The sequence below is a fragment of the Drosophila albomicans genome, chromosome 2R (assembly GCF_009650485.2).
Source record: "Drosophila albomicans strain 15112-1751.03 chromosome 2R, ASM965048v2, whole genome shotgun sequence".
Taxonomy (NCBI): Eukaryota; Metazoa; Arthropoda; class Insecta; order Diptera; family Drosophilidae; genus Drosophila; species Drosophila albomicans.
Window position 1 is genome coordinate 28,075,796 of NC_047631.2, and position 20,263 is coordinate 28,096,058.

The 20,263-nt window shown below is 38.6% G+C and overlaps 4 protein-coding genes across 6 annotated transcripts in view; 1 reads left to right on the forward strand and 3 right to left on the reverse strand.

The window, feature by feature from the left end:
* Positions 1-959: 959 nt before the first annotated feature.
* On the reverse strand, positions 960-1,657 carry LOC117576173 (cystatin-like protein). Of its 2 annotated transcripts, XM_034260758.2 has the most exons (3): positions 1,479-1,657; positions 1,274-1,403; positions 960-1,212 (listed from the first exon to the last, which is right to left on the reverse strand). In XM_034260758.2, the coding sequence occupies exons 2-3, from the start codon at positions 1,399-1,401 to the stop codon at positions 1,014-1,016; spliced, it is 327 nt and encodes a 108-aa protein (XP_034116649.1). In that variant the 5' UTR covers positions 1,402-1,403; positions 1,479-1,657; the 3' UTR covers positions 960-1,013. The 2 variants fall into 2 exon arrangements, with proteins under 2 accessions (XP_034116649.1, XP_034116650.1); XM_034260759.2 differs by lacking the exon at positions 1,479-1,657 and having other exon boundaries at positions 1,274-1,453.
* Positions 1,658-2,068: 411 nt separating this feature from the next.
* LOC117574548 (uncharacterized) lies at positions 2,069-7,834 on the reverse strand. Of its 2 annotated transcripts, none has more exons than XM_034258419.2 (6): positions 7,686-7,834; positions 6,584-6,944; positions 5,739-6,528; positions 5,263-5,681; positions 4,491-5,205; positions 2,069-4,167 (listed from the first exon to the last, which is right to left on the reverse strand). In XM_034258419.2, exons 2-6 carry the CDS (start codon positions 6,928-6,930, stop codon positions 2,536-2,538), a joined length of 3,903 nt encoding a protein of 1,300 aa, XP_034114310.1. In that variant the 5' UTR covers positions 6,931-6,944; positions 7,686-7,834; the 3' UTR covers positions 2,069-2,535. The 2 variants fall into 2 exon arrangements, with proteins under 2 accessions (XP_034114310.1, XP_051863855.1); XM_052007895.1 differs by lacking the exon at positions 7,686-7,834 and adding an exon at positions 6,999-7,014.
* A 914-nt stretch (positions 7,835-8,748) lies between these two features.
* Positions 8,749-20,263, forward strand: part of LOC117574744 (phosphoinositide 3-kinase adapter protein 1) — a 37,687-nt gene continuing 26,172 nt past the window's right edge. The window contains exons 1-2 of the mRNA XM_052006695.1: positions 8,749-9,031; positions 15,414-15,690. Of these exons, the coding sequence (XP_051862655.1) occupies positions 15,681-15,690 (10 nt within the window). The 5' untranslated portion in view covers positions 8,749-9,031; positions 15,414-15,680. The remainder of the gene's footprint in view (positions 9,032-15,413; positions 15,691-20,263) is intronic.
* Positions 9,988-10,425, reverse strand: LOC117574420 (uncharacterized). The gene has a single exon (XM_034258257.2). The coding sequence runs from the start codon at positions 10,349-10,351 to the stop codon at positions 10,043-10,045; it is 309 nt and encodes a 102-aa protein (XP_034114148.1). The 5' UTR covers positions 10,352-10,425; the 3' UTR covers positions 9,988-10,042.

Sequence of the window (20,263 nt, forward strand, 5' to 3'; positions counted from 1 at the left end):
TTTGAAAGCTTATGAAGAGATATGACAATTGTAAGTCGAACAAAACTTATTTATTATTTTTTTTTTTTGTTTCTTAATTTAAAACAACAATTTGATGGAGGGCTTTATAAAAATGCTTATTAGGGCATCCGGGGTTATGTGACATTATTATAAAAATTTCCAAAGCTATTTTTATGTATTTTAATTCCAACGAACTTTTTAAGTACACTGAATAATCTGTGCTATTCGTTTTATTGATTTGAACTGCCCTCATAATGGGAACAAAATGGAATCTTTTTGCAAAATACATTCTAATTTCTATATACAAAACATCAAACAACTCATAAAGAGTGCATAAATCGGTCAAAGAACTTTCAAGATCCGCAGGTGATCCTTTCTACAGATATTAAAGAGGATAACAATAAGATCAAAGAAATTCATACCGCACTCTTTATAATGAAACTAATTTCGCTAATAATGTTGTATGTTTTTATATGTTAGGTGTATATTTGGAGTAATATAGAATTGATCATAAAAAGTGCAATAAAAATATCATCCTTGCTATCAAAATAGAAGAGTTCTCATCAGATCAGTGAACAAGAATTAAACGGTTTCAGTAGTGGGCCAAGTTGTAGTGCTGCTTGTATTTGAAAAAGAAATAGGCCTCGCGACAACATATGTTTTCATTTCACCGCTTGACACACTAAACAAGATTATTAAAGTCATTTAAATAAGTAAATCGAATAAATATTGTTGATTTAATTTACTTATAGTTGCCGCTGCGATGCTTCGAATATGAAACATCATTGAATCTCTTTAGAGCCACTGCCTGATCAGTCAAGAAAATAATACCGTATCCAACGAAAAAGGTTAGAATAAATACGAATCTCATCCCGTTCATTGTTGAATTATACTAATCCTGGCAACGGGTATTTCCAGTTTTTATAGACGAGCCTTCGCATATTAAAACGATAATCAAATAATTTTAATAATACGCTTTAATGTGATGTGTTCATGCCATTTGCAAATTAATCTTAAAATGTTTTATCAACTGAATTATTTTCCTCGCCATCAAATTTGATTTTTATATTGGTGCCATTTTCTTTCAGCCACGGTTGCGACCAGATCTCCACATATGACTCCTTAACATCATCATCCTGGGAAAGTTGGACCTTATAGCGATATAATGTGCCAGCAACCACTTGTGACGACACCGATGTTACATTTACAACCCTAACGAAAATAGAAGAATGATATCAGTCAACTTACATCATTTGTTATTATTATAACTCACTTTAAACTGGGTCCATCGCCAGTGGCCAAAGTCTCCAGTGTTTTCTTTAGTAGATCCAATGCTTCCTCCCGGTTTTCATCATCGATTTGCCTAATACCGCCACATAAATTATCGCCGTGGTCTGCCATGACTGCAAACAAGTGATAAGACGAAAGAAATTAACATACAATGTTGTTGTTTCATCGAACCACACTCTATTAAATACCTGAATCGACTGCCGATGGGAGCGGTAGGAACAAGTTACGAACAAAAACAAATAGACTGATAAATAATACAAAAAAAAGTCGCTTTGTTTGGAAACTCGGCGATGACTGAACACACCGCAAACTTAACACTGCAACAAGTCATACGTTTGAGTTTGCGGGATTTCTTTGTATGATTGAGAGAGCGTTGTACTCTCGGAGAGGCTAAAACAGCGGACAAAGAGCGATAAATATACAAACATATGGATATACACACGCACTTTCATACTTACAAATACTTATGTATTTACTTTACTCATTTCCAGAGCTTAGTCATAACAAGTGATTAAATGAGTACAAAACTGAGAACATCTGGTAAATAAGGGAATTTATCAACGGAACTTTTTGTTCAACGATAACGATTGTAATTATCTGTATACAAACACCGATAACATAGAATCGATTGTGTAAAATAGAGAAATTGCTTGTTATATGTAGTCGAAGTTCAAGATCGTTGTAATAGCAATGATACAATGATGATAGACTTCCGTCATAAATATTCTCGGTATTGAAATGTCGAAAGTAATTACAGCATGTTTTTAAATGAAAAACCATTATGGATTTATTTACTTCAGCATACCAATTCTTTAGAAACAAAATTGAGGTACAAATTTAAAAAGCCTTATAGCTACGCTCTTTACGCAATTTAAATAACGCATTAATCAACGATCTCTCGATGCTCCTATATTACAGTATATGTTTGTATTATACATATGTATATATATATATATATCATTTTTATAGGTTTATATATAGATTATTCGTCTCGCCTAACAGTGTTTCCAATTTGTAATTGAAATGTACGTAAATATTTCAAAAAATACGTTTGATCCTGCGAGAAACTTAAGCAAAAACTTAATGATTACATTAATTGTGTTATTAGTTTTCTTTTCATTACATGTTGTTTTTTTTCCTTCATTTAGTTTTAGTAACTTAACAGTTGTGTTACTAACAAGCGCTACAAAACAGTTCCAATAACAATTCCCTCTCCGTATCAACACACATATGTATATTGATTGATCAGATGTGTATATGCACATGCTCCAGCAACTGAGCTCGATCCGGAAAGTTGGCTGAACACATCTCGCACTCATAGCAACGGGCGCGACGTTCCGGTTTATTGGCGGCTGCTGCCTTGGCAGCTGCATCGGCGGCATCGGCAGCGGAGACCACTTCGGAGATGGAAAAGAAACCGGAACTGACATCCGAAGAGCTGGCATTGCCAGCCACACTCACATGGTAGGAATCAACGCCATAGCTGAGGTACGAGTTGTTGGCTTTGCTGACGGCCACAGACGACGACGATGAGGATGATGCGGATTTCTTGGCACTCGACGTGGATCCAGCTTTACTGCTGCTGCCACGTTTTGCGGCAGTTCGGGAACTCGAGTTGGCAGTTAATTGTCGCAGATGGCGTGAAGTACGCGCCGCCGATGATGACGATGTGGGTGTGCCGCCATGTCCAGCGGAGCTAACGCGCTGCTGGCTTTCGACCATTTCACGCAGATCCGGCGACGTTGGTTCGATTTTAATCAGATTCTGCTCCTCTTCGGGCAGAAACTGTGGCGTTGTCGACGATTCGCTGGTGAAACGAAGCCGCGCATTGCGATCATGCTTCAGCGGACTGCGCAATATCTCCTCGAGATCATTAACAATGCTGGGATTGAACTTCTCGTAGGTCTTCTCGCGCAACAGCGCCGTATCGATCAGCAGATGTGTGTCATCGTACATGAGCGACCCGCGCTGCTGTTGGTGCTGATGCTGCTCCTGTTCCTGCTTAATGTGCAGCGGACTCGAGCTGATCTGATTCGGTGGCTGGGTGGCGGGCGATATAATCTCATAGTCATCCACAATGCACGAACTGGCGACGCCACTCGACTTGACCAGTCCACCCAGCTGCTGGCTGCTGCTGGTTTCGCTGGCATTTGTCCGCGTCACATACGAACGACCTCGCGTCGACTTCTTTGTCGCATTCTCTTGCGGCACTCGGGTCTTTTCCGTATGGATCATGCGTGGACGGGAACTGCTTGCAGCAGCTGCTGCCGTCGCTGCGCTTGTCGCTTTGCTGGATTTGGCAGTTTTTTTGCGGCTGCTGCGAGTGCTCGAAGATACCGTCGTACTTGACTCGTTGGTCGCTGTTGCTCCCGACTTGTTGTTCGGTGTCTGCTGCTGTGTTTGTGGCGTTTGCTTGGCACTGCGACGCGTCTTTGACGCAACTGCAGCACCACTGCTGGATGTGCTGATCGGCTGCAGTGTGGTGTCATTGACCATAACCATCGAATCGATTTGAAAGATGCTCTTAAAAGCGTCATCGTTTGCAGCGTTGCTGCCTCCGGCATTGCCATTGCTATTGGCCTGTAAGAATTTATCGTCCCAGCCACGCTCTTGATTACCGGATTTAGCTGGTGTCGTTGCATTGTTATTAACTCCATTGGCCGCTGGCTTTGTTTGGCCAGCAGCATTGCGTTTGCGTTTCTCCTTTTTGTTGGGCGCTGCATGGCCGCCATCGAAGAAATCGTCCACGTTTTCCACGTCCAGTTCACCGAGATCCATGTCGCTGGCATACTCATCGCCATCCTTGTTCTCTGCCCGCATGTGCGCAATTTCATGCGGTTGCAGTTTCCTTCGTCGCTTGTATTTGCGGGGACCAGTCTAAAAGCGAAACATTGTTCATTTATTATTAATATGTTTCAAACTTATTATAAGCGTAGTTTTAGCAAAGAAATACAGAATATAAAAATCGAAATATAATTTGCCTTTATGCAGAAATAATGCATAAATTTACATCTATAATTTACTAATACTTCTGGCTAAAACAATTTCTTTCATAAAATTGCAATATCGGTTTAACGCCTCTATAGGAACTGGTTGTCTCTGATTACACTTTTCTTTCATGAACACAAAATGTACTTCACAGATTTCAGCTAATGTGTAACTTAATAATTTTTATAAGAGTTCAATAAAGTAGTACTCACAATTGGCTGTCGTTGCTTGGCGGTGTTTGTGTCGCTGTGCTGAATGAGATGATGGATAAGCTCATTGGAAGAGGACAGATCCGCAGTGCAGACGGTGCAATAATATGTGCCCCGCACTGCATCGAGTCCCGAATGATGCGAGCGTATGTGCTCGCGCAGAACGACACGCTGATTGAAGGCCCGTGGACACACGGAGCAGGCGTAAGGCTTTTCACCGGTATGAATGCGTTCGTGTTTGCGCAAGGTGCCGCCATCGGCGAAGGCCTTCCAGCAGTAGCGACAACCATACGGACGTTCGCCCGTGTGAATGCGCACATGAATCTGCTGGGAGCTGCGCGAACCGAAAGTTTTGCCGCACTCGTGGCAGGGAAAGAGTTTGCCCGGCGACGTTGTGCTATGCGAATGTCGGTGATTGGAAAGCGTGCGTCCGTCGGGGAATTCCTCGTGACACACCTCGCAAATGACGGATTTATCACGATGCGAGGCCATGTGTCGCTTCAGGCGAGCCTTGTTGTGAAAGTTCTTGCCGCACTTGGAGCACGAGTGGCATTTTTCACGCGAATGATCCCAGGCATGTTTGATCAACGCTTTGCGATCGCGACACTCTTTGCCACACAGCACACACGAGTTGGGCTTCAGTTCGTGTGGATGACGCGTGTGCAAGTGACGTTTGATGGCCTGTTCCTCATAGAAACTGATGCCACACAAGACGCATCTGCAAGGAGTACGAATTAGACAACAAATCACATAACCTAGGTAGTCAACTACTCACTTGAAAGGCGGAAAACGTGCATGAATCTCGGCGTGAGCACGCAGCTCCAAGGCACGAGCAAATGATTTGCCGCATGTGTCACAACAATGCGTCGCATCTTTGGTATTCTCGGCATCGCCATCCCCGACGTCGCCCTCGCCCTCAGCATCTGCACTGCCGTCTGTGGCATGCTGCTGCTTGGCATGACGTCGCAACAGATCCTGGCGATGAAACGAAATCCCGCATTCTGTGCAATAGAAATCACCATAAAGCTGTTCGGCTTCCGATTCGCTGGCACTATCTTCGCCTGCCGAGGCGGGATCATATTCCGAGTTGCTCTCCTCGAACTGATGCGTCTTCTGATGCTCCTGCAAACTGTGCGTGTCCCAGAACATTTCCTGGCACTGATTACACTCGAATGGCGAATCCACGCGATGATTCTGGCAATTAAGCAAATAGTTTAGTTTATATTTTCAAGCAAATCGCTAGTCGCTCACCTTAATGTGTGACACAAGCGCCTTTTCGCGCGCAAACGCCAAGCCACATTGCTGGCAAACAAATGGTTTGCTCTCGTCCAGCACTGGGAAACGCGAAGCTTCAGACGCCTGTTGATTATCTGTTGTGGCTGGGGATTCTATGGCGGCTGCTGCTGCTGTTGTTGTTGTGGCATTGTCCAGATCCGCGGGCAACTGTTCCATAAACTGCTGCAGTTCATCAGCTGCCGCCTGCTTTTCTGCAAGTACAATATACTGTGTGCTCTCCTCCTTGGGCTTGAGACGGCTGATGCGTCCTCGTACCGCTGTTGGCGCCGCCACTGGCTCCGCATAACTGGCCTGCTGCACCACCGTTAGTTGCTCGGTGTCCTGAATGTGTTGCTGCTGCTGCTGTTGTTGCTCTTGCTCCTGTTCCTGCTCGGGATACATGGGCCACTCTTGCTCATAGAAATGATCAACAATTTGCCGCTGCTGTTGCTGTGGTTCAAATTTAATCGCTGCCGCTGCCGCCGACGCAGCCTCCGCATCAGCTGCATCCTGGGCCTCGGCGTGTGCTTTAAAGTGGTTGATTAGCTCGGCACGGCGCGAGAAGCGTGCTCCACACAATTTACAGAGATGCGGGCGATCCGTTTGATGGGCAAGCATGTGATTATTAAGACTGGCCTTTTTGCGAAAACGCCGACTGCAGAAATCACAGGGATATGGGCGCAACGCCGTATACTCGTCCTGCTCCATATCCAGCAGCTCCAACGCATTGGCATTGCCCGCAATTTGCTCGGCAGCAATTTCCACGCTGGAACAGAGATTTAATTAAAATAGTTCTTATATGTATAAAATTATTCACTTACCGCTCGGCGCCTTGGTGTTGCACCCAATCATCAGTGATGATCTCCTCGGTGACCACTTGAGCATCATCATCAAAGGATTCTGCATAGGCGACGCCACTGTCTGTGATCAAAACTGTTCCACCGCCAGCTTCATTGGCGGCAATGATCTCGCTTAACTGGCCGTCGCGTGCCATAAAGATGAGATTCTCAGCCGCCATATGATCGAGATCCTCGTCGGTGGCATTACCATTGACCAAATAGGCGGCGGCTGCAGTCACCTCATTTTCGTTGGCGCCGTTTTCCAGCAGATCCGATGATTCGGAGTGCTGTTGTATCCATTGGATGCCGCCATAATCCTGACTGTTCATAACTCAATGCTGCGCTGCAAATGCAAATTATTATTGTTGTTGCACAAAACAGTTTACAGTAAATTTACAAAAATCACTATGAGCAACAATTGGTAACATGTGCTCTGTGGGGAAAAAAAAGTACGCGGGAGAGTGAGAGAGCGTTTTAGCGTTGCCGGATAGCTGTAAGCGTACACAACAAACTGTTTACGTTTTAAAACAACCGAATATGCGTAGATTATTTCAGTACGATTTGGCTAATTCATGTCAACGGAACATTGTAATTTTATTAAATACTAAATGCAGTAAATTATAGTATTTAGTTACGTTAATTTCTCTGATTTTGATTGTGCTGGCAACCTTTATTGCTTGCGCACTTCCAGCAAAGGTATGCACTAGTCGTCCCGCTCACACGCACGTGTCGTGCACAACGTCAAGTATTTCTTTACTGTTTAAATGGCCATAAGATTTTTTCCCAACTAATAAGTCTGTGTTTTATTTATATTCCAGAGCGATGCACATAACCTCAAGTTCACAAAACAATAATAATAAACAAACACACCGGTAACCCGAGCTCCAATTTCTGCACATAAAAGTGCATAACAGAATTATATATAATTCACTAGATAAGACAATAGATGGCGCAGTCGTGGCACTCACACTGCCGCGATTACATCACGCCCAAAAATTCTCATTTAATTTCAATTCACACACTTTGTCTTTTTGATAGTCCAATTTGAACCAACACTTTTGCACTTCACACTTGTTTGTTTTACCTGCAATATTGAACTTTACACTGTTCTCATTATTTTAATTGTTGACCGGCAGTTTTTTATTGAGTTCTAGTAAATGCAAACTTAAACTGAAAATACGTTCGAAGTGAAAGAATTTTCGTAGCGCAATCACATATGTACATAGTTTGCTTCTCTCCAACTCACAGCTGTTGCGCTATGCATGTTGGATATGTATGTGTGCCTGGCGCATATGTGAAAGAATGTTAACGGAATACTACAGAAGAAATTAAAATTGCATTTAAGTAAATAATTAATGTTGAGCGTAGCTTTTAAGTTTCAATTCAATTCATCAGAAATTGCTCGAGCTTGTTGAAATTAAAAATAATTCAAATTCAACAGCTGTTAACTGAATGCCAAGCTAAAATGCCGGCGACTGTTTACATTGCCAAGTGAGCATAAGTATTTTAAAATACTTAGTTACTTTATGTTATATTTATATAAAATTCAAATTAAATAAAAAAATATTTCTAATGTCTTTGTAAAATGTTTTATTTCTTTGCTTTAATAGTAGAAAGTTAATAAAGCAAGTCAATGAAGGCCAGAGCTTTAAAAACACTTTTTTAGTGTTGGTGAACGCAATTTACTATAAACTGTTGATTTGTACGTTAAATTTGAAAATCCTTAATTTACCCGTAATAAATACGGCGTTTAAACATGGCTATTTCTTAACAAATTTGGTGGATAGATTGAATATATGGGAATATAATTTAGGATATTTATTATTTTATATTTTCTCCGGCTAATTGAAGCCCTATAACTGCATATAAGGCAAACATTTTGGCTCATCTCATTAGCATGTGTGTTTGGAATGCTTTCCAGACCCAAATACGAATACCGACGATCATTGAATGCACATTACAAACACATGCGCATTGCGCATGATTCTCTTTGAACCTAGAGCTTTGCTCTTTAAACGAGAGCGAGAGAGGGAGAAAGAGAGAGCAACGCGCTTCGCCCAACGCGCGCAAAAACGTTTTGGCTTTCGCTTTGCCTTTGCTCTGCTTTTATTTTTATTGCAGCTGTGTTGCGTTGTGTTGTGTGTTGTGTTTTGTGTTGGGGGTTTTGGGGCAGCGTCAGCCAAGCGACCATTTAATTTTCGTTTTGCCGTGGAACCGTTTGGCGCAAGCGACGTGCGCGTTGTTCTGAACAATTTGGAAAATGTCGAGTAAAAGCGGTTCGTGATTCAATTTTGATTCTCGTCGTTCTGTGCTCGCATTGATAACCACAACAAATATCGAATACCGTTATACAGCAGCGTCATCTAGCGGTGGAAATTGAAGCTAAAACAAAAATCCGTGCCAACTTGTTGCGTTTGTTTTGTTGTTCTAGTAAGTATTACGTTTTAAGCTAAATATAAAGCAAATCGAAAACAGCAGCATGGACAACAACAACTGAAGCGATAACAACAAAAATAACCGCCATCCTTTGACAGGCGGCGACGACATAAAATGTCAAACTGTCGATCAACATCAAGGCGAAATATGCAAGATGCGTGTCTTAAATGCAAAGAGGGGGCAGAATACTCTTGCAAATTCAAATACATACACACGTACATAAGTATGTGTGTTTGTATGTCCATATTTGCAAGGCAGCCATTTATGTAATGATGTTGCCCCATCCATATACACACACATATACATCCATATGTATGTATGTATGTAGCCACATTTCTGGACTATCCTCTCCTTTCTTCGCTTCTTCTTTAATCTCAGCACTGATCTCGCTTTCGGATACGCGTTTTGCATGCCTACCCAATCGCCATCTCTGTCGCTCGTTCGCTGGTGGTTTGGTCGCGCGATTTTTGCCCTTCTCTGGAATGCATTTAATTCGTATTTGAATTTCATCGCTTTGATTCTGTGTATTTTGTTTTTGGCCACGCTCGCTTGTTTTTACAACGCAAAAACACTTGTTGAGTGCTGTGTATATTGTCTAAAGGGAAGAAATCAAACTAAGCGCAAACTTTAATTAATATTCCACGCACTCCCACACACACACACACACACACACTCACAGAAGCACGCTCGTTCCCTCCCTGACACACGTACTTAACTATTTGTGCATGTGTGTGTGCATGAAATGAGGGAACAATGTTGTTATTGTTGTTCGATATGGACGTTATTTGTTGTTGTTGTGGCTGCTGGAATTTGGAATTGATTGGAATTTGCGCATGCTCAACACACTTTATGCTGAACAATTGCGGCACACGCTTCTTCTTGGCAAGGTAAAAGTGCGCCATCTACTGGAATTTACGAGCTGAGCTATAAATAGACTTTACAACTTAGGATTAAACACAAAACAATTTATTATTTCAAAGCAGTTTAATCATAAATGTTTATGATTTAAAAAGGATTCAATTGCTTTTTAAGTGTTTGGAATCGTGAACGTATGCGCTTAAACAACTTCGAGAAATACTTCCTTGCCCGACGACGACGCGAACTCTTTGTGGTCGAAGTTGTCAGAGGCGCCGCAGTTGTCGTAGTCGAAGTGGATGAAGTTGCTCCTACAAGGCACTCGGCATTCTGCGGAGTCAGCAGGCAATTGATACAGTTGGGATCCAGAGGTGCGACATCGCAGGTAACGGCTGTGACGTCAGCAGGAAGGAAGCAAAACAAAATGGCGGCGAAAACGAGAAATTTAACAGCTCTCATTTTGATGTTGAACTTTTAACGACTGTTGCTAGATAACTATAGTTGTGGGTTTTATATGAAGCAAAGTTTATTAGAAAGAAACAGATTTGTATTTCTTGTTATTTAATATTTTATTATTTGAGGGGAGCAAACTTTGTACAGGTGTTCAAACAAAACTAAACCAAACAGCAGTTTCTGAGAATTTCGTTTCGAAATTGTTGAAATAAGTCTATCAAATTTCTAGATAGCAGAGCTGAAACCCACTTAGAGACGAATGCCAAGTTCTGCATGTGGCCAGTGCGATGAGACGAGACGTCGACAGAATTGTGACAATGACAACAAATTGAACTAAATTTTAATTGTTGGCCATTTGCATAGACAACGTTGTTGCTATTATTATTGTTGTGCAACTTGACGATCTCATTGATGTTTTTATGCGCTTGTCAAGCATTATTTATGTATTTATGTGAACGTGAAACGTGCGTGGCTGCCACCTCGAGTCTCGAGTCACTTTGTGTTGCACCCACATAAAACATTAACATATTTTTTTTTTTTTTTGTCGAACATATTCGTTTTTGTTATTGGCACCAATACTGCAAACGTACAACAGAAATTCGGTCGCGCAGCGATCACTGCGATAAACGGAAAAACATGTGAAAGTCAAAATTGAAATGCAAAAATAATGTACCAAATAAATGTCATTCCCGAGTCCATCAGCAAAAACCAAAAACAAAAGGGGGGAAAAAAGTAAAATTTCATAGGAACAGTGGCATGATTAATTACATTTTAAATGAAATGAAAAATGCCAAAGGCGAGTGGGTGAAATTTTGCGCTGTACAACATTGCGTATGAGCGATGTTTACTTGGCAGCTGTTCCACCATGTCTTGCCATCTTGCTCTCTCTCGCACGTTCGCCACAGATCATCATCAGCTGTTTGATGTGCTATATTTTTGACTAGCCGCACTCTATTCTCTCGCTCTCCCTCTCTCTCTCGCACTTTGTGCTGTCTCTTTAGTTGTTGCTCCCAATTTTCCTAAACAAAAATATTCGCGTGCTCATACGAATTCATTTAAAACAATTTGTGCTATTTTTTTGTGTTCTATTTTATAAATAAATTAGCTACCTCTCTTTCGCCGTCTCTCTCTCACTCTATCGCTATTTGTTGCTCTTTCAGCGTTCTCTTTGGCAATCAATTGAAATTGTGCTTTAGCTTTTTGGCTACCAGCAAATTATTTTAATTGTTTACAAACGAATCGTTTGTTACTCGGACACGGTCTCGGACTCGGACTCCGATTCGGTCTTCTCTCGATAATTTCGTGTATTGTTTTTAAGTTTTTATTGAGTATGTATATAATATATTTATTACAAATTTTATTGGCATCGGACACAACGACCGAATGAAACGTGTGCGCGATTTCAGTTTCTTCAATAATCTTTATTGGCCGTTTGACAAATTCGAAAACGCCTCAATTGATTTATTTGATTTAATTCTCCGTCTCGATTGCAAAACATTGTTGTTGTGCTGTGATCGTTGTGCCTATGTTTGTGTGGCTTTATGTGTGGCAAACGTGCAACAAATCGATCTTGTAATCACATCAATATCATAAACATTTATGTGGCATTTTGGTTCAATGCGTTTTTTACGTGCCTTTTGCACGATAATTGCAATTTTCATAATGCAATTATAATAATGTTATGAATATATAACAATAAACAATAGTTTGCTTGTCTTTATATGAGCAGGATATAATAATATTAATAATAATAATGAAACTTTTTGATTGATCTCGTAAATTTTACTTGTATGAATTCGTAGTTCGTCTATCTGTATCATTTTCTGATAATAAATCTTGTTAGAATGCTGAGAAAAATAAATATGCTTGAGAATGTAATAAATCTCAATGCTTACACCAATCTATTTACTCAGTAATTAGCATTAAATTGTTCACACTGCTCGACGAAATTTCACTGCGAAATCTCAGCAATTTGGATGTGCGATTTAAGCTGACTATTAATAGCAAAAAATTCCATTTAATACGATTTTCCAGCATATTTTTAGCCATTTTGTTTACATTGATTACTTTGAATGAAATTTATTGCCAACTAGATATGCTTAACCAGACGTCTGCGAAGATCGCCTTTTATATAGTTCCCAAGTGATTCACTGCCAAGTCAGGTGCTGCCGACAGTTGTGTGTATATAGAGTATATATATAGTATATATCGGCTAATCGGTCGAATGTTTTGGCGCTAAACTTGCTCTGCTTTTGTTTTCATTTGTCTGTTTTTTTTTTCGGACAAGCCTCCATGCCACTTCATTCTGTTGCCCCGCCATGCCGCATGTCAATTGTCTGCAGGGTTGCCTTGCCTGCATCATGCTCCACTTGATCTTGTCGCTGTCGCCGTTCTTGTCGCCAGGGGCATACAACATTAATCCCGTTTCGTGCCGGCTGCTGTTGCTGCTGTGACTGTAGTTGTAGCTGTTGCTGTAGCGGTTGTTGTTGCAGTCAACGGCGCATTTACCTAAATTGGAATTTCCGGTAAACCGTAATGAAAATCGTAGCAATCAAACCGAAAAAAAATACACTGAGCAAAATGTATAAAACAAAATTCATATGCAAATAAGCAGGAACCAAAGAATAGCGACGAAATAAGCGTGCTATAAACTTAGCAGAGATCAAAGTAACGAAATTCATGCAAAAGTTGATTAAAAAGTAAGAACTTCCAAAGCAAATAAGGTTTCAAAGTTAACAGCAGTCTTATGTAGATCAAATGGTGAGCTTTATGCAAAGCTTTGCTCTTTTTGAATGAAGCTTTAATCTGCTTTTATACAAATTTATAATTTATAGTAAAATTTTAAAGTGTTATGGCTGAATTAGAGCTTTAATTAACTTGCAAATTCTTAGAAAATTCGTATGTACTACAAATGATGAGCTTTATGCACAGCTTTGCTCTTTTTGAATGAAGCTTTAATCTGCTTTTATACAAATTTATAATTTATAGTAAATTTTTAAAGTTTAATGGCTGAATTAGAGCTTTAATGAGCTTGCAAATTCTTCGAAAAGTCTTAAGTAGAACAAATTGTGAGCTTTATGCAAAGCTTTTTTTAATGAAGCTTTAATCTGCTTTTATACAAATTTATAATTTATAGTAAAATTTTAAAGTTTCATGAGCTTGCAAATTCTTCGAAAAGCCTTATGTAGAACAAATGGTGAACTTTATGCAAAGCTTTGCTCTTTTTGAATGAAGCTTTAATCTGCTTTTATACAAATTTATAATTTATAGTCTAATTTTAAAGTTCTATGGCTGAATTAGAGCTTTAATGAGCTTGCAAATTCTTCGAAAAGTTGATCACCTTTGAGGTACAGGTATTTCTGCAGTTGAGTATGCTCGACAAGCGTCTTAAGCCCGCTCATACACTTGAATACCCTTACTTTAGCCCAGTCACATTGATATGCAAATGAATGTCACCATCTTAAATGAAATAATCGTCTTAAACGAATGCTGCGCTGCTGCTCTCGCTAAATCGTTCGACTTAATTGCTTTTCCCAGTTCTCAGAGTTCTCGAGAAAGAGATAGACACATGCAGAAGAAATAGTGAGAAAGAGAGATCAATATGGAGAAGGGGGATAGCAAAGAAATTAAAAGGCTTGTTTTTATGAGCGCCTTTAATGACTTATTTACTTAATAATTTTTGTTTTTATTGCATATTACTACAGAAAGCCTCGCCGAACACTTTCAATGTCATTCGTTTTGTGAGTGTTCTGAGAAGAAATCAAATGAAATACGTAAATTCCACACTAAATTTAGATATCGAAATCCAAACAAAAGCCGCAACTACATAGTTGGAAAAACTTTCTGTAATTCCAAGTATAAACAGTTCGTATACAAAATTTGGGTTACAATGTTGTAAACAATAATATCTGCTCAGCATAAATTCTATAAAAGAAACAATGATACAATTTTTTTGTTGGTTATGTTTTAATATAAAGAATACAGAGAAGAATTTTATTTACCATACGCAAATAAATCAATCGATGTTACTTTGGAATTTATAAAGTTGAAGAACTCTTTTGATATGCGTCGATAAAATCAAACCTATTTCATCAAGGTTTCGACACAAATTCAAAATCAAATATACATAGAATCAATCCGTCAAAGATTCCCCAAAAATATTCGTATATGTTATATGTATATAGAATTTGATGGAATTGATAGGTGTTGATGTATGTGGATGCCAGGCGATTGCAAAATCAACGCCACACGATGGGGGCACCAAATAAGAATCAGAATCGGAATCACTTTACTGTTTTGCGATGTGCCGCGAATATTAAATCACTGAAATATGCCAATAAAAAAATATTCGAAACATTTTTTTCTGATTTTTCTTTTTCATTTTTGCAGGCGCCAAAGTAGGCAGACAACTGAAGCCAACTATAGACAAATACAATGCTTGTGACTATAAAACTTTTTATGACTTTGTACTTATTAATTTAATGTACTAATTGCGGTTTCTGTGGCAAGTGTCGGCAAATGGCTGTCAGCGTTTTAAAGTGGGGCTGAGAGCACAAAAAAAAGGGGGCGAAAGCAAGGAGGAAGTTGTAAAAGACACTCAACTAAACAAACGATAGACTAAAGACTTCATCAACTATTTTGCCTAGACACATCTGCATTATTAAACATTTAATTTCGAGTTGTTTTCTAATTTTGATTTTCTATTTTTTTTTTGGTTTTTTGTGGGTGGGGAGGTGCAACGTTTCCGGCCACAATATCCGTGTTTCGTTTTTTGTGTCCACATAATGTTGGGAAAACTTTTTTGCTTCCGTTAGAAATGTGTGTGTTTTCTGTAGAGTTTTCCTATTTAGCATGCAGGCATGTACCGTTAGCCATAAGTTGTACCTGCCACACTTGCCACATACACTCGGTTTTATCCACTCTATACTTTAGTTTTAATTTTTCTCTTCCCTTTTTCTGTGTGCACACACATATTTATAGTAGTTGGTAGTTGGCTGCTTTACCATGCGCATAATTAATTAACATTTTAATAATTGCTGAATGCTTTTCTATTTTCTATGTTTTGCAGGTTTTCAATTGCCCGTCTGTGTTCGAGTGTGTTCGAGTGTGTGTGTTTTTGTGTGTGTCCAAAACTTTGACTACCTATATCCGCCGGAAGCACCATAACTGGCCAGAACAAGTGCAAAGCCCCTGAACTCAACACAACAGTCTCTCCTTCCTCTTCTCTTCCCCCTTCAGCACAACTCTTCCCACACTTCCATATGGCAGCTACAGCACCAAACTGAGCAGACAAGTGAACATTGGGCAAGCATCGGAGGCATTTACTCGAATCAACATGTCATTGGGTAAGTGCTAGTCAATCAATTTTAATACCCTTCAGGCCCCCATAAGGAGGCCAGACGAATTTACGATATTTTTATTGTATATGTAGAAAAATTAATTGAGTATATACAAAAAATCATAAAAATCTTACATGTGTAATAATTTAAGTTGGTTGAAAGATTTATGAATATTTATTTATTTAAATTAATAGTTATAGCAAGTGTTTTAAATTATTAGCAAGGTTAGATAAATTACTTAATATGTCTATAAAGAATAAACTTATAAAACTTAATAAATAAATAATATACATAATATAGGAAAATTGATGAGTACGAAATACTAAATAAATAAATAATAAATTTTATGCACAAAATATAATATAATACAATTCATAAGAACTCACAATCCATGCACTTATTGAACAATTCAAAAGAATTACCGATGCAATCAATTTGTAACTAAATTTACCTACTATCAAATAAATTTGCAAAAACCAAAATAATAAAATTTTTGCATAGTCTACAAATGAATGAAGTAATCAAATAAATAATACATATTTATTAATTATTTACTAGTAAAATATAAAACAGTTAAAGTATGAAGTAGTTCGGGGTTTGGACTTCGCATACTAGCATTTAATTTGAAGTTACTAACAAATATAAATAAATAAAACTAATGTTAAAAATTATAAATCTTACAATGAAAATATACCAAATAATTAAATATACCAAAACTAACTATATACCAAATATCAATTAAATATACCGACAAATTAAATATACCAAATACTAAATGTATGACAAATAAAAATAAAATATACCAAAACTAACTATATACCAAATATCAATGAAATATGCCGACAAATTAAATATACCAAATACTAAATGTATAACAAATATTAATAAAATATACCAAAATTTAAATATACCAAATATTGATCAAATAATACTAAAATTAAAGTAATAAACAAATATTAATTTATTAAAAACTAAATAATAATGAACTAACAATATGAATATGTCAATTACTAAATATTTATATCAATTTAAAAATAAATACTTAGAAGCATAATCGATCAACTAATTAATATTAATCATACGTCACGCAGTCTTGCCACCTCTAATAGAACTTCAATTAAAAGCACCTGCAGCTATACATACAACATATTTCAAGTGCACAAAACAGATTATTGTATAGAGTTGGCCTTTGGCGCTCCAGCGTTGCATGTCCAGTTTTGTTAGACATAAACATGACAATGTCGTTCACGCCTGCGACATAATTTGACACCAAATCGAGCTGCCTGAGTGCTCTTCTGCACTTCGGACTAGACCTTTTCATTACCATTTCTCCGAGCTCGTTAATGATCGGAGGAGGAGGAGAGGGGAGTCGAGTGCAACATGTACATTAGCAATTTCCCAGAACGCCAACGCATTTATCTTGCAGTTGCAAGTTGCGACCCCTTCTGCTTGCCACAGAGACACGCCAACGATTAGTCCGAGCATGAGATGCGGTGCAACCCACTGACATTCCAATTCCAATCGAATCGAAGCGAGCAACAGTAGCAGCAACAAACAAACAAACAAATCTCCACAACAATGAAGGCGTGCTCTAAGATTGTGTACTAGGCACGCCTCGGTGTCGCCTCGCCACCTAGAAAAAAAGTTGCAATTGTGCCACACAGTTTACTTACTTCTTAGTTCATCTTTTTTTTCCCAGCGCCTCAAATGATGCGCATTCAACTGAGACGCCAGTTGTTTTGGCTATGGGAACAAAACTAACTATGGCACTTATCCAATAGATATATCATATATGTAGTATGTGGTACCCATAATGCTATGCAACGCAGACGCAGTCTAGTAGACTGATCAATTTGTGACTCACGGAGAAAGAGCGAAGAGAAGACGAGGTCATTCATCAATTAGTGAAACACACACTCAAACTCGTAATAATAATAATAATAATAATAATCGTGGCAAGAACTGCGGCAAAATGTTAATAAATAACAAATCAAATGTCGAGCATCTAATTAGTCAGATTTGTGGCATCTTCCTCCCCTCCCGCGCGCACACTCCTCAATCACTGTCACTCTGTGTCCAGCCAAACAGATTGTGATTGTGTGTGCACAGTTGTCAAAGATTTCTTTTTGTTATTATTTATGTTGACTAGAACAAATAATCAGTAGTGCTTCAAGCTGATATGGGAAATGGCGCAATTAAAATACAAAACACAAAAAAATACAAACTCGCGCTGCGTACGCAACAGATTCGGATAGAGATACAAATATAGAGTTGCAGATGCAGATACAAATGAAAATGGAAATGGAAAATGGGCTCGCGTCCATTCGTTGTCCATGTTGTCAGACTGTCACTCGAACTCTGCTTTTCGCTTTCCTTGTTTACACTTCTTTTTTTTATTTGTGTGTTATATTTATAAATAGTTTGTCGTCATTCATTAAATCTGCATTGAATTTCATTCATTCGCAGTTATTTTTGTACTTTAATTGCACTCATTGAGTGCACTTGTTCTATGTGTCTCTCTCCATTGATAATGCCGACAGAGTTTAATGCATTGACATCGTTTGTGCAAGATTCTGTTATTTGTTTCTCGTTTATTATGATTATATAAACTGTGACGCAAATAATTAACAAGTAAGAAAGTTACAGTCGAGTGTACTCGACTGTGAGATACCCGCTACCCATTTTTAATAAAGGCAAAATATTGCGGTATCATTTTCAAAATATACCGAAAATACTAAAAAAATACTAAAAATATACCAAATGGTATATTTGGTATATCGATATAGTACACCATTCAAAATATACCATAAACGGCACAATGTGCCAGATTGTCGGCCAAAGCAACTCAGACCCCTAGTAAGTAGGCGTTTTTCCCATACAAAAGTATTTCCTAAATAACTTCGACAATTTTTATTTGATCGCAACCAAATTTTCAGAAATCATAACTACTATAGTAATTATTGTATATACCAAAATTCGTAACTCTAGCTTTAAAGTTACACTTGTTATTCGATTTTTTTGATTTGCGGGGGCGGAAGTGGGCGTGGCAAAAATTTGAAACAAACTTGATCTGCGTGCAAACATAACAAATGCTGTCGAAAAAAAATTATAGCTCTATCTCTTATAGTCTCCGAGATCTAGGTGTTCATACGGACGGACGGACGGACGGACAGACGGACAGACGGACATGGCTATATCGTCTCGGCTGTTGACGCTGATCAAGAATATATATACTTTATAGGGTCGGAGATGCCTCCTTCTACCTGTTACATACATTTCCTGCCGGCACAAAGTTATAATACCCTTCTACCCTATGGGTAGCGGGTATAAAAATCCATACGCATAAACGCGCAAATTTCTCTCACGCTCCAAGCTAAAGAATCTATAAGCATGAATCAGCTTGTTTTCTGAGGCTTCTGCGTAACGCAGTCACACCTAAAATATTAAATACATTTCTGTGTAAATATTTACGCAAAATTCTCGTGCACAATGCAACTGCAAATTGGCAACTGGCCTTTGTTCGAATGCCGCCGCCAATTGCCTGGCAATCGAATTCACAAATTGGCAACAGCCAAACAAAAAAAAAAACAAATAAAGAAAAAAACAGCTGGTTTTGTCGATAAAGAAATCTATCAGTGAGCAAATGTGGATCACTGTCCTCAATTTGTTCCACACTCATTGCCAATGACGATGTCTCGGACGTCACGAAACAGTTTTGCGTTGATCATTTTGTCTCGAATGCTTACGCAAATTTTCATGGCACATGCTTAATTTTTATCGACGAAATTAAATGAGTGTGTGTATATATGTATGTGTGCTCGAAAAGTGCATCAATTGAACATGAAATGACAATCGTTAATACATTTTCCTTTAGTTTTGATGTCTTCATTATTTTTCCGAAGAATTTGCAATTACAAACGATCTAAAGATACACACAATATATGTATGTATATAGTATGACCCGGCATAAATCTAGACAATCCCATTTGGCGCACAGGCACACGAGTCTAAAAATATCTGGGCGTTGAGACATTAGAAGACGCTCTCATCTGCTACAAATGATTCTTCATAATTGAATTACATGGCCAGCGACAAGAGCGTAACAATTTTAATTACACACCTCATAATCATTTGCCAGACTGCGTGTAGGAGTCGAGATTCTAAAGTGGAGTAGGAGTTGCAGTTGGAGTTGAAGAATATAGAAATGGAGTTGGAAGTAGAAATTTAGAGAGACTAGAGGATCCTTCCAGTCTAACAAAGCATTAAACAAAAAAAAAAAAAAATAACAAAATAAAACTTGATCAAATTTCGTGAATGAAATTCAACGATGCATGTCGAGACTGTCAGTTTCCCCCCAAAAAAAGGGGGAAATGCCTTTATTTTCCCAGTGTGTCTGTGTGTGTGGGTTGTTTGGCCTCTGGAACTAAGTTCATGGGGGCTGCAAGACGAATATTTATTTAGACAGCCATCAGGAAATGTTGCACATTTCGTAAATATTTGCACAGAACCAAACTTAGTCTTTGGTAATTTACATAAGCATATGCATAATAAGCAGGAATAAAGACTACTATAGTTTTTT

Coding starts and splice junctions, on each gene's coding strand:
- LOC117576173 (XM_034260758.2), bottom strand. CDS start 1,401: ATGGCAGACCACGGCGATAATTTATGTGGCGGTATTAGGCAAATCGAT. Junction 1,213..1,273: donor GGCGATGGACCCAGTTTAAA/GTGAGTTATAAT, acceptor TATTTTCGTTAG/GGTTGTAAATGTAACATCGG.
- LOC117574548 (XM_034258419.2), bottom strand. CDS start 6,930: ATGAACAGTCAGGATTATGGCGGCATCCAATGGATACAACAGCACTCC. Junction 6,529..6,583: donor CAACACCAAGGCGCCGAGCG/GTAAGTGAATAA, acceptor TCTCTGTTCCAG/CGTGGAAATTGCTGCCGAGC. Junction 4,168..4,490: donor CCAAGCAACGACAGCCAATT/GTGAGTACTACT, acceptor TTTCGCTTTTAG/ACTGGTCCCCGCAAATACAA.
- LOC117574420 (XM_034258257.2), bottom strand. CDS start 10,351: ATGAGAGCTGTTAAATTTCTCGTTTTCGCCGCCATTTTGTTTTGCTTC.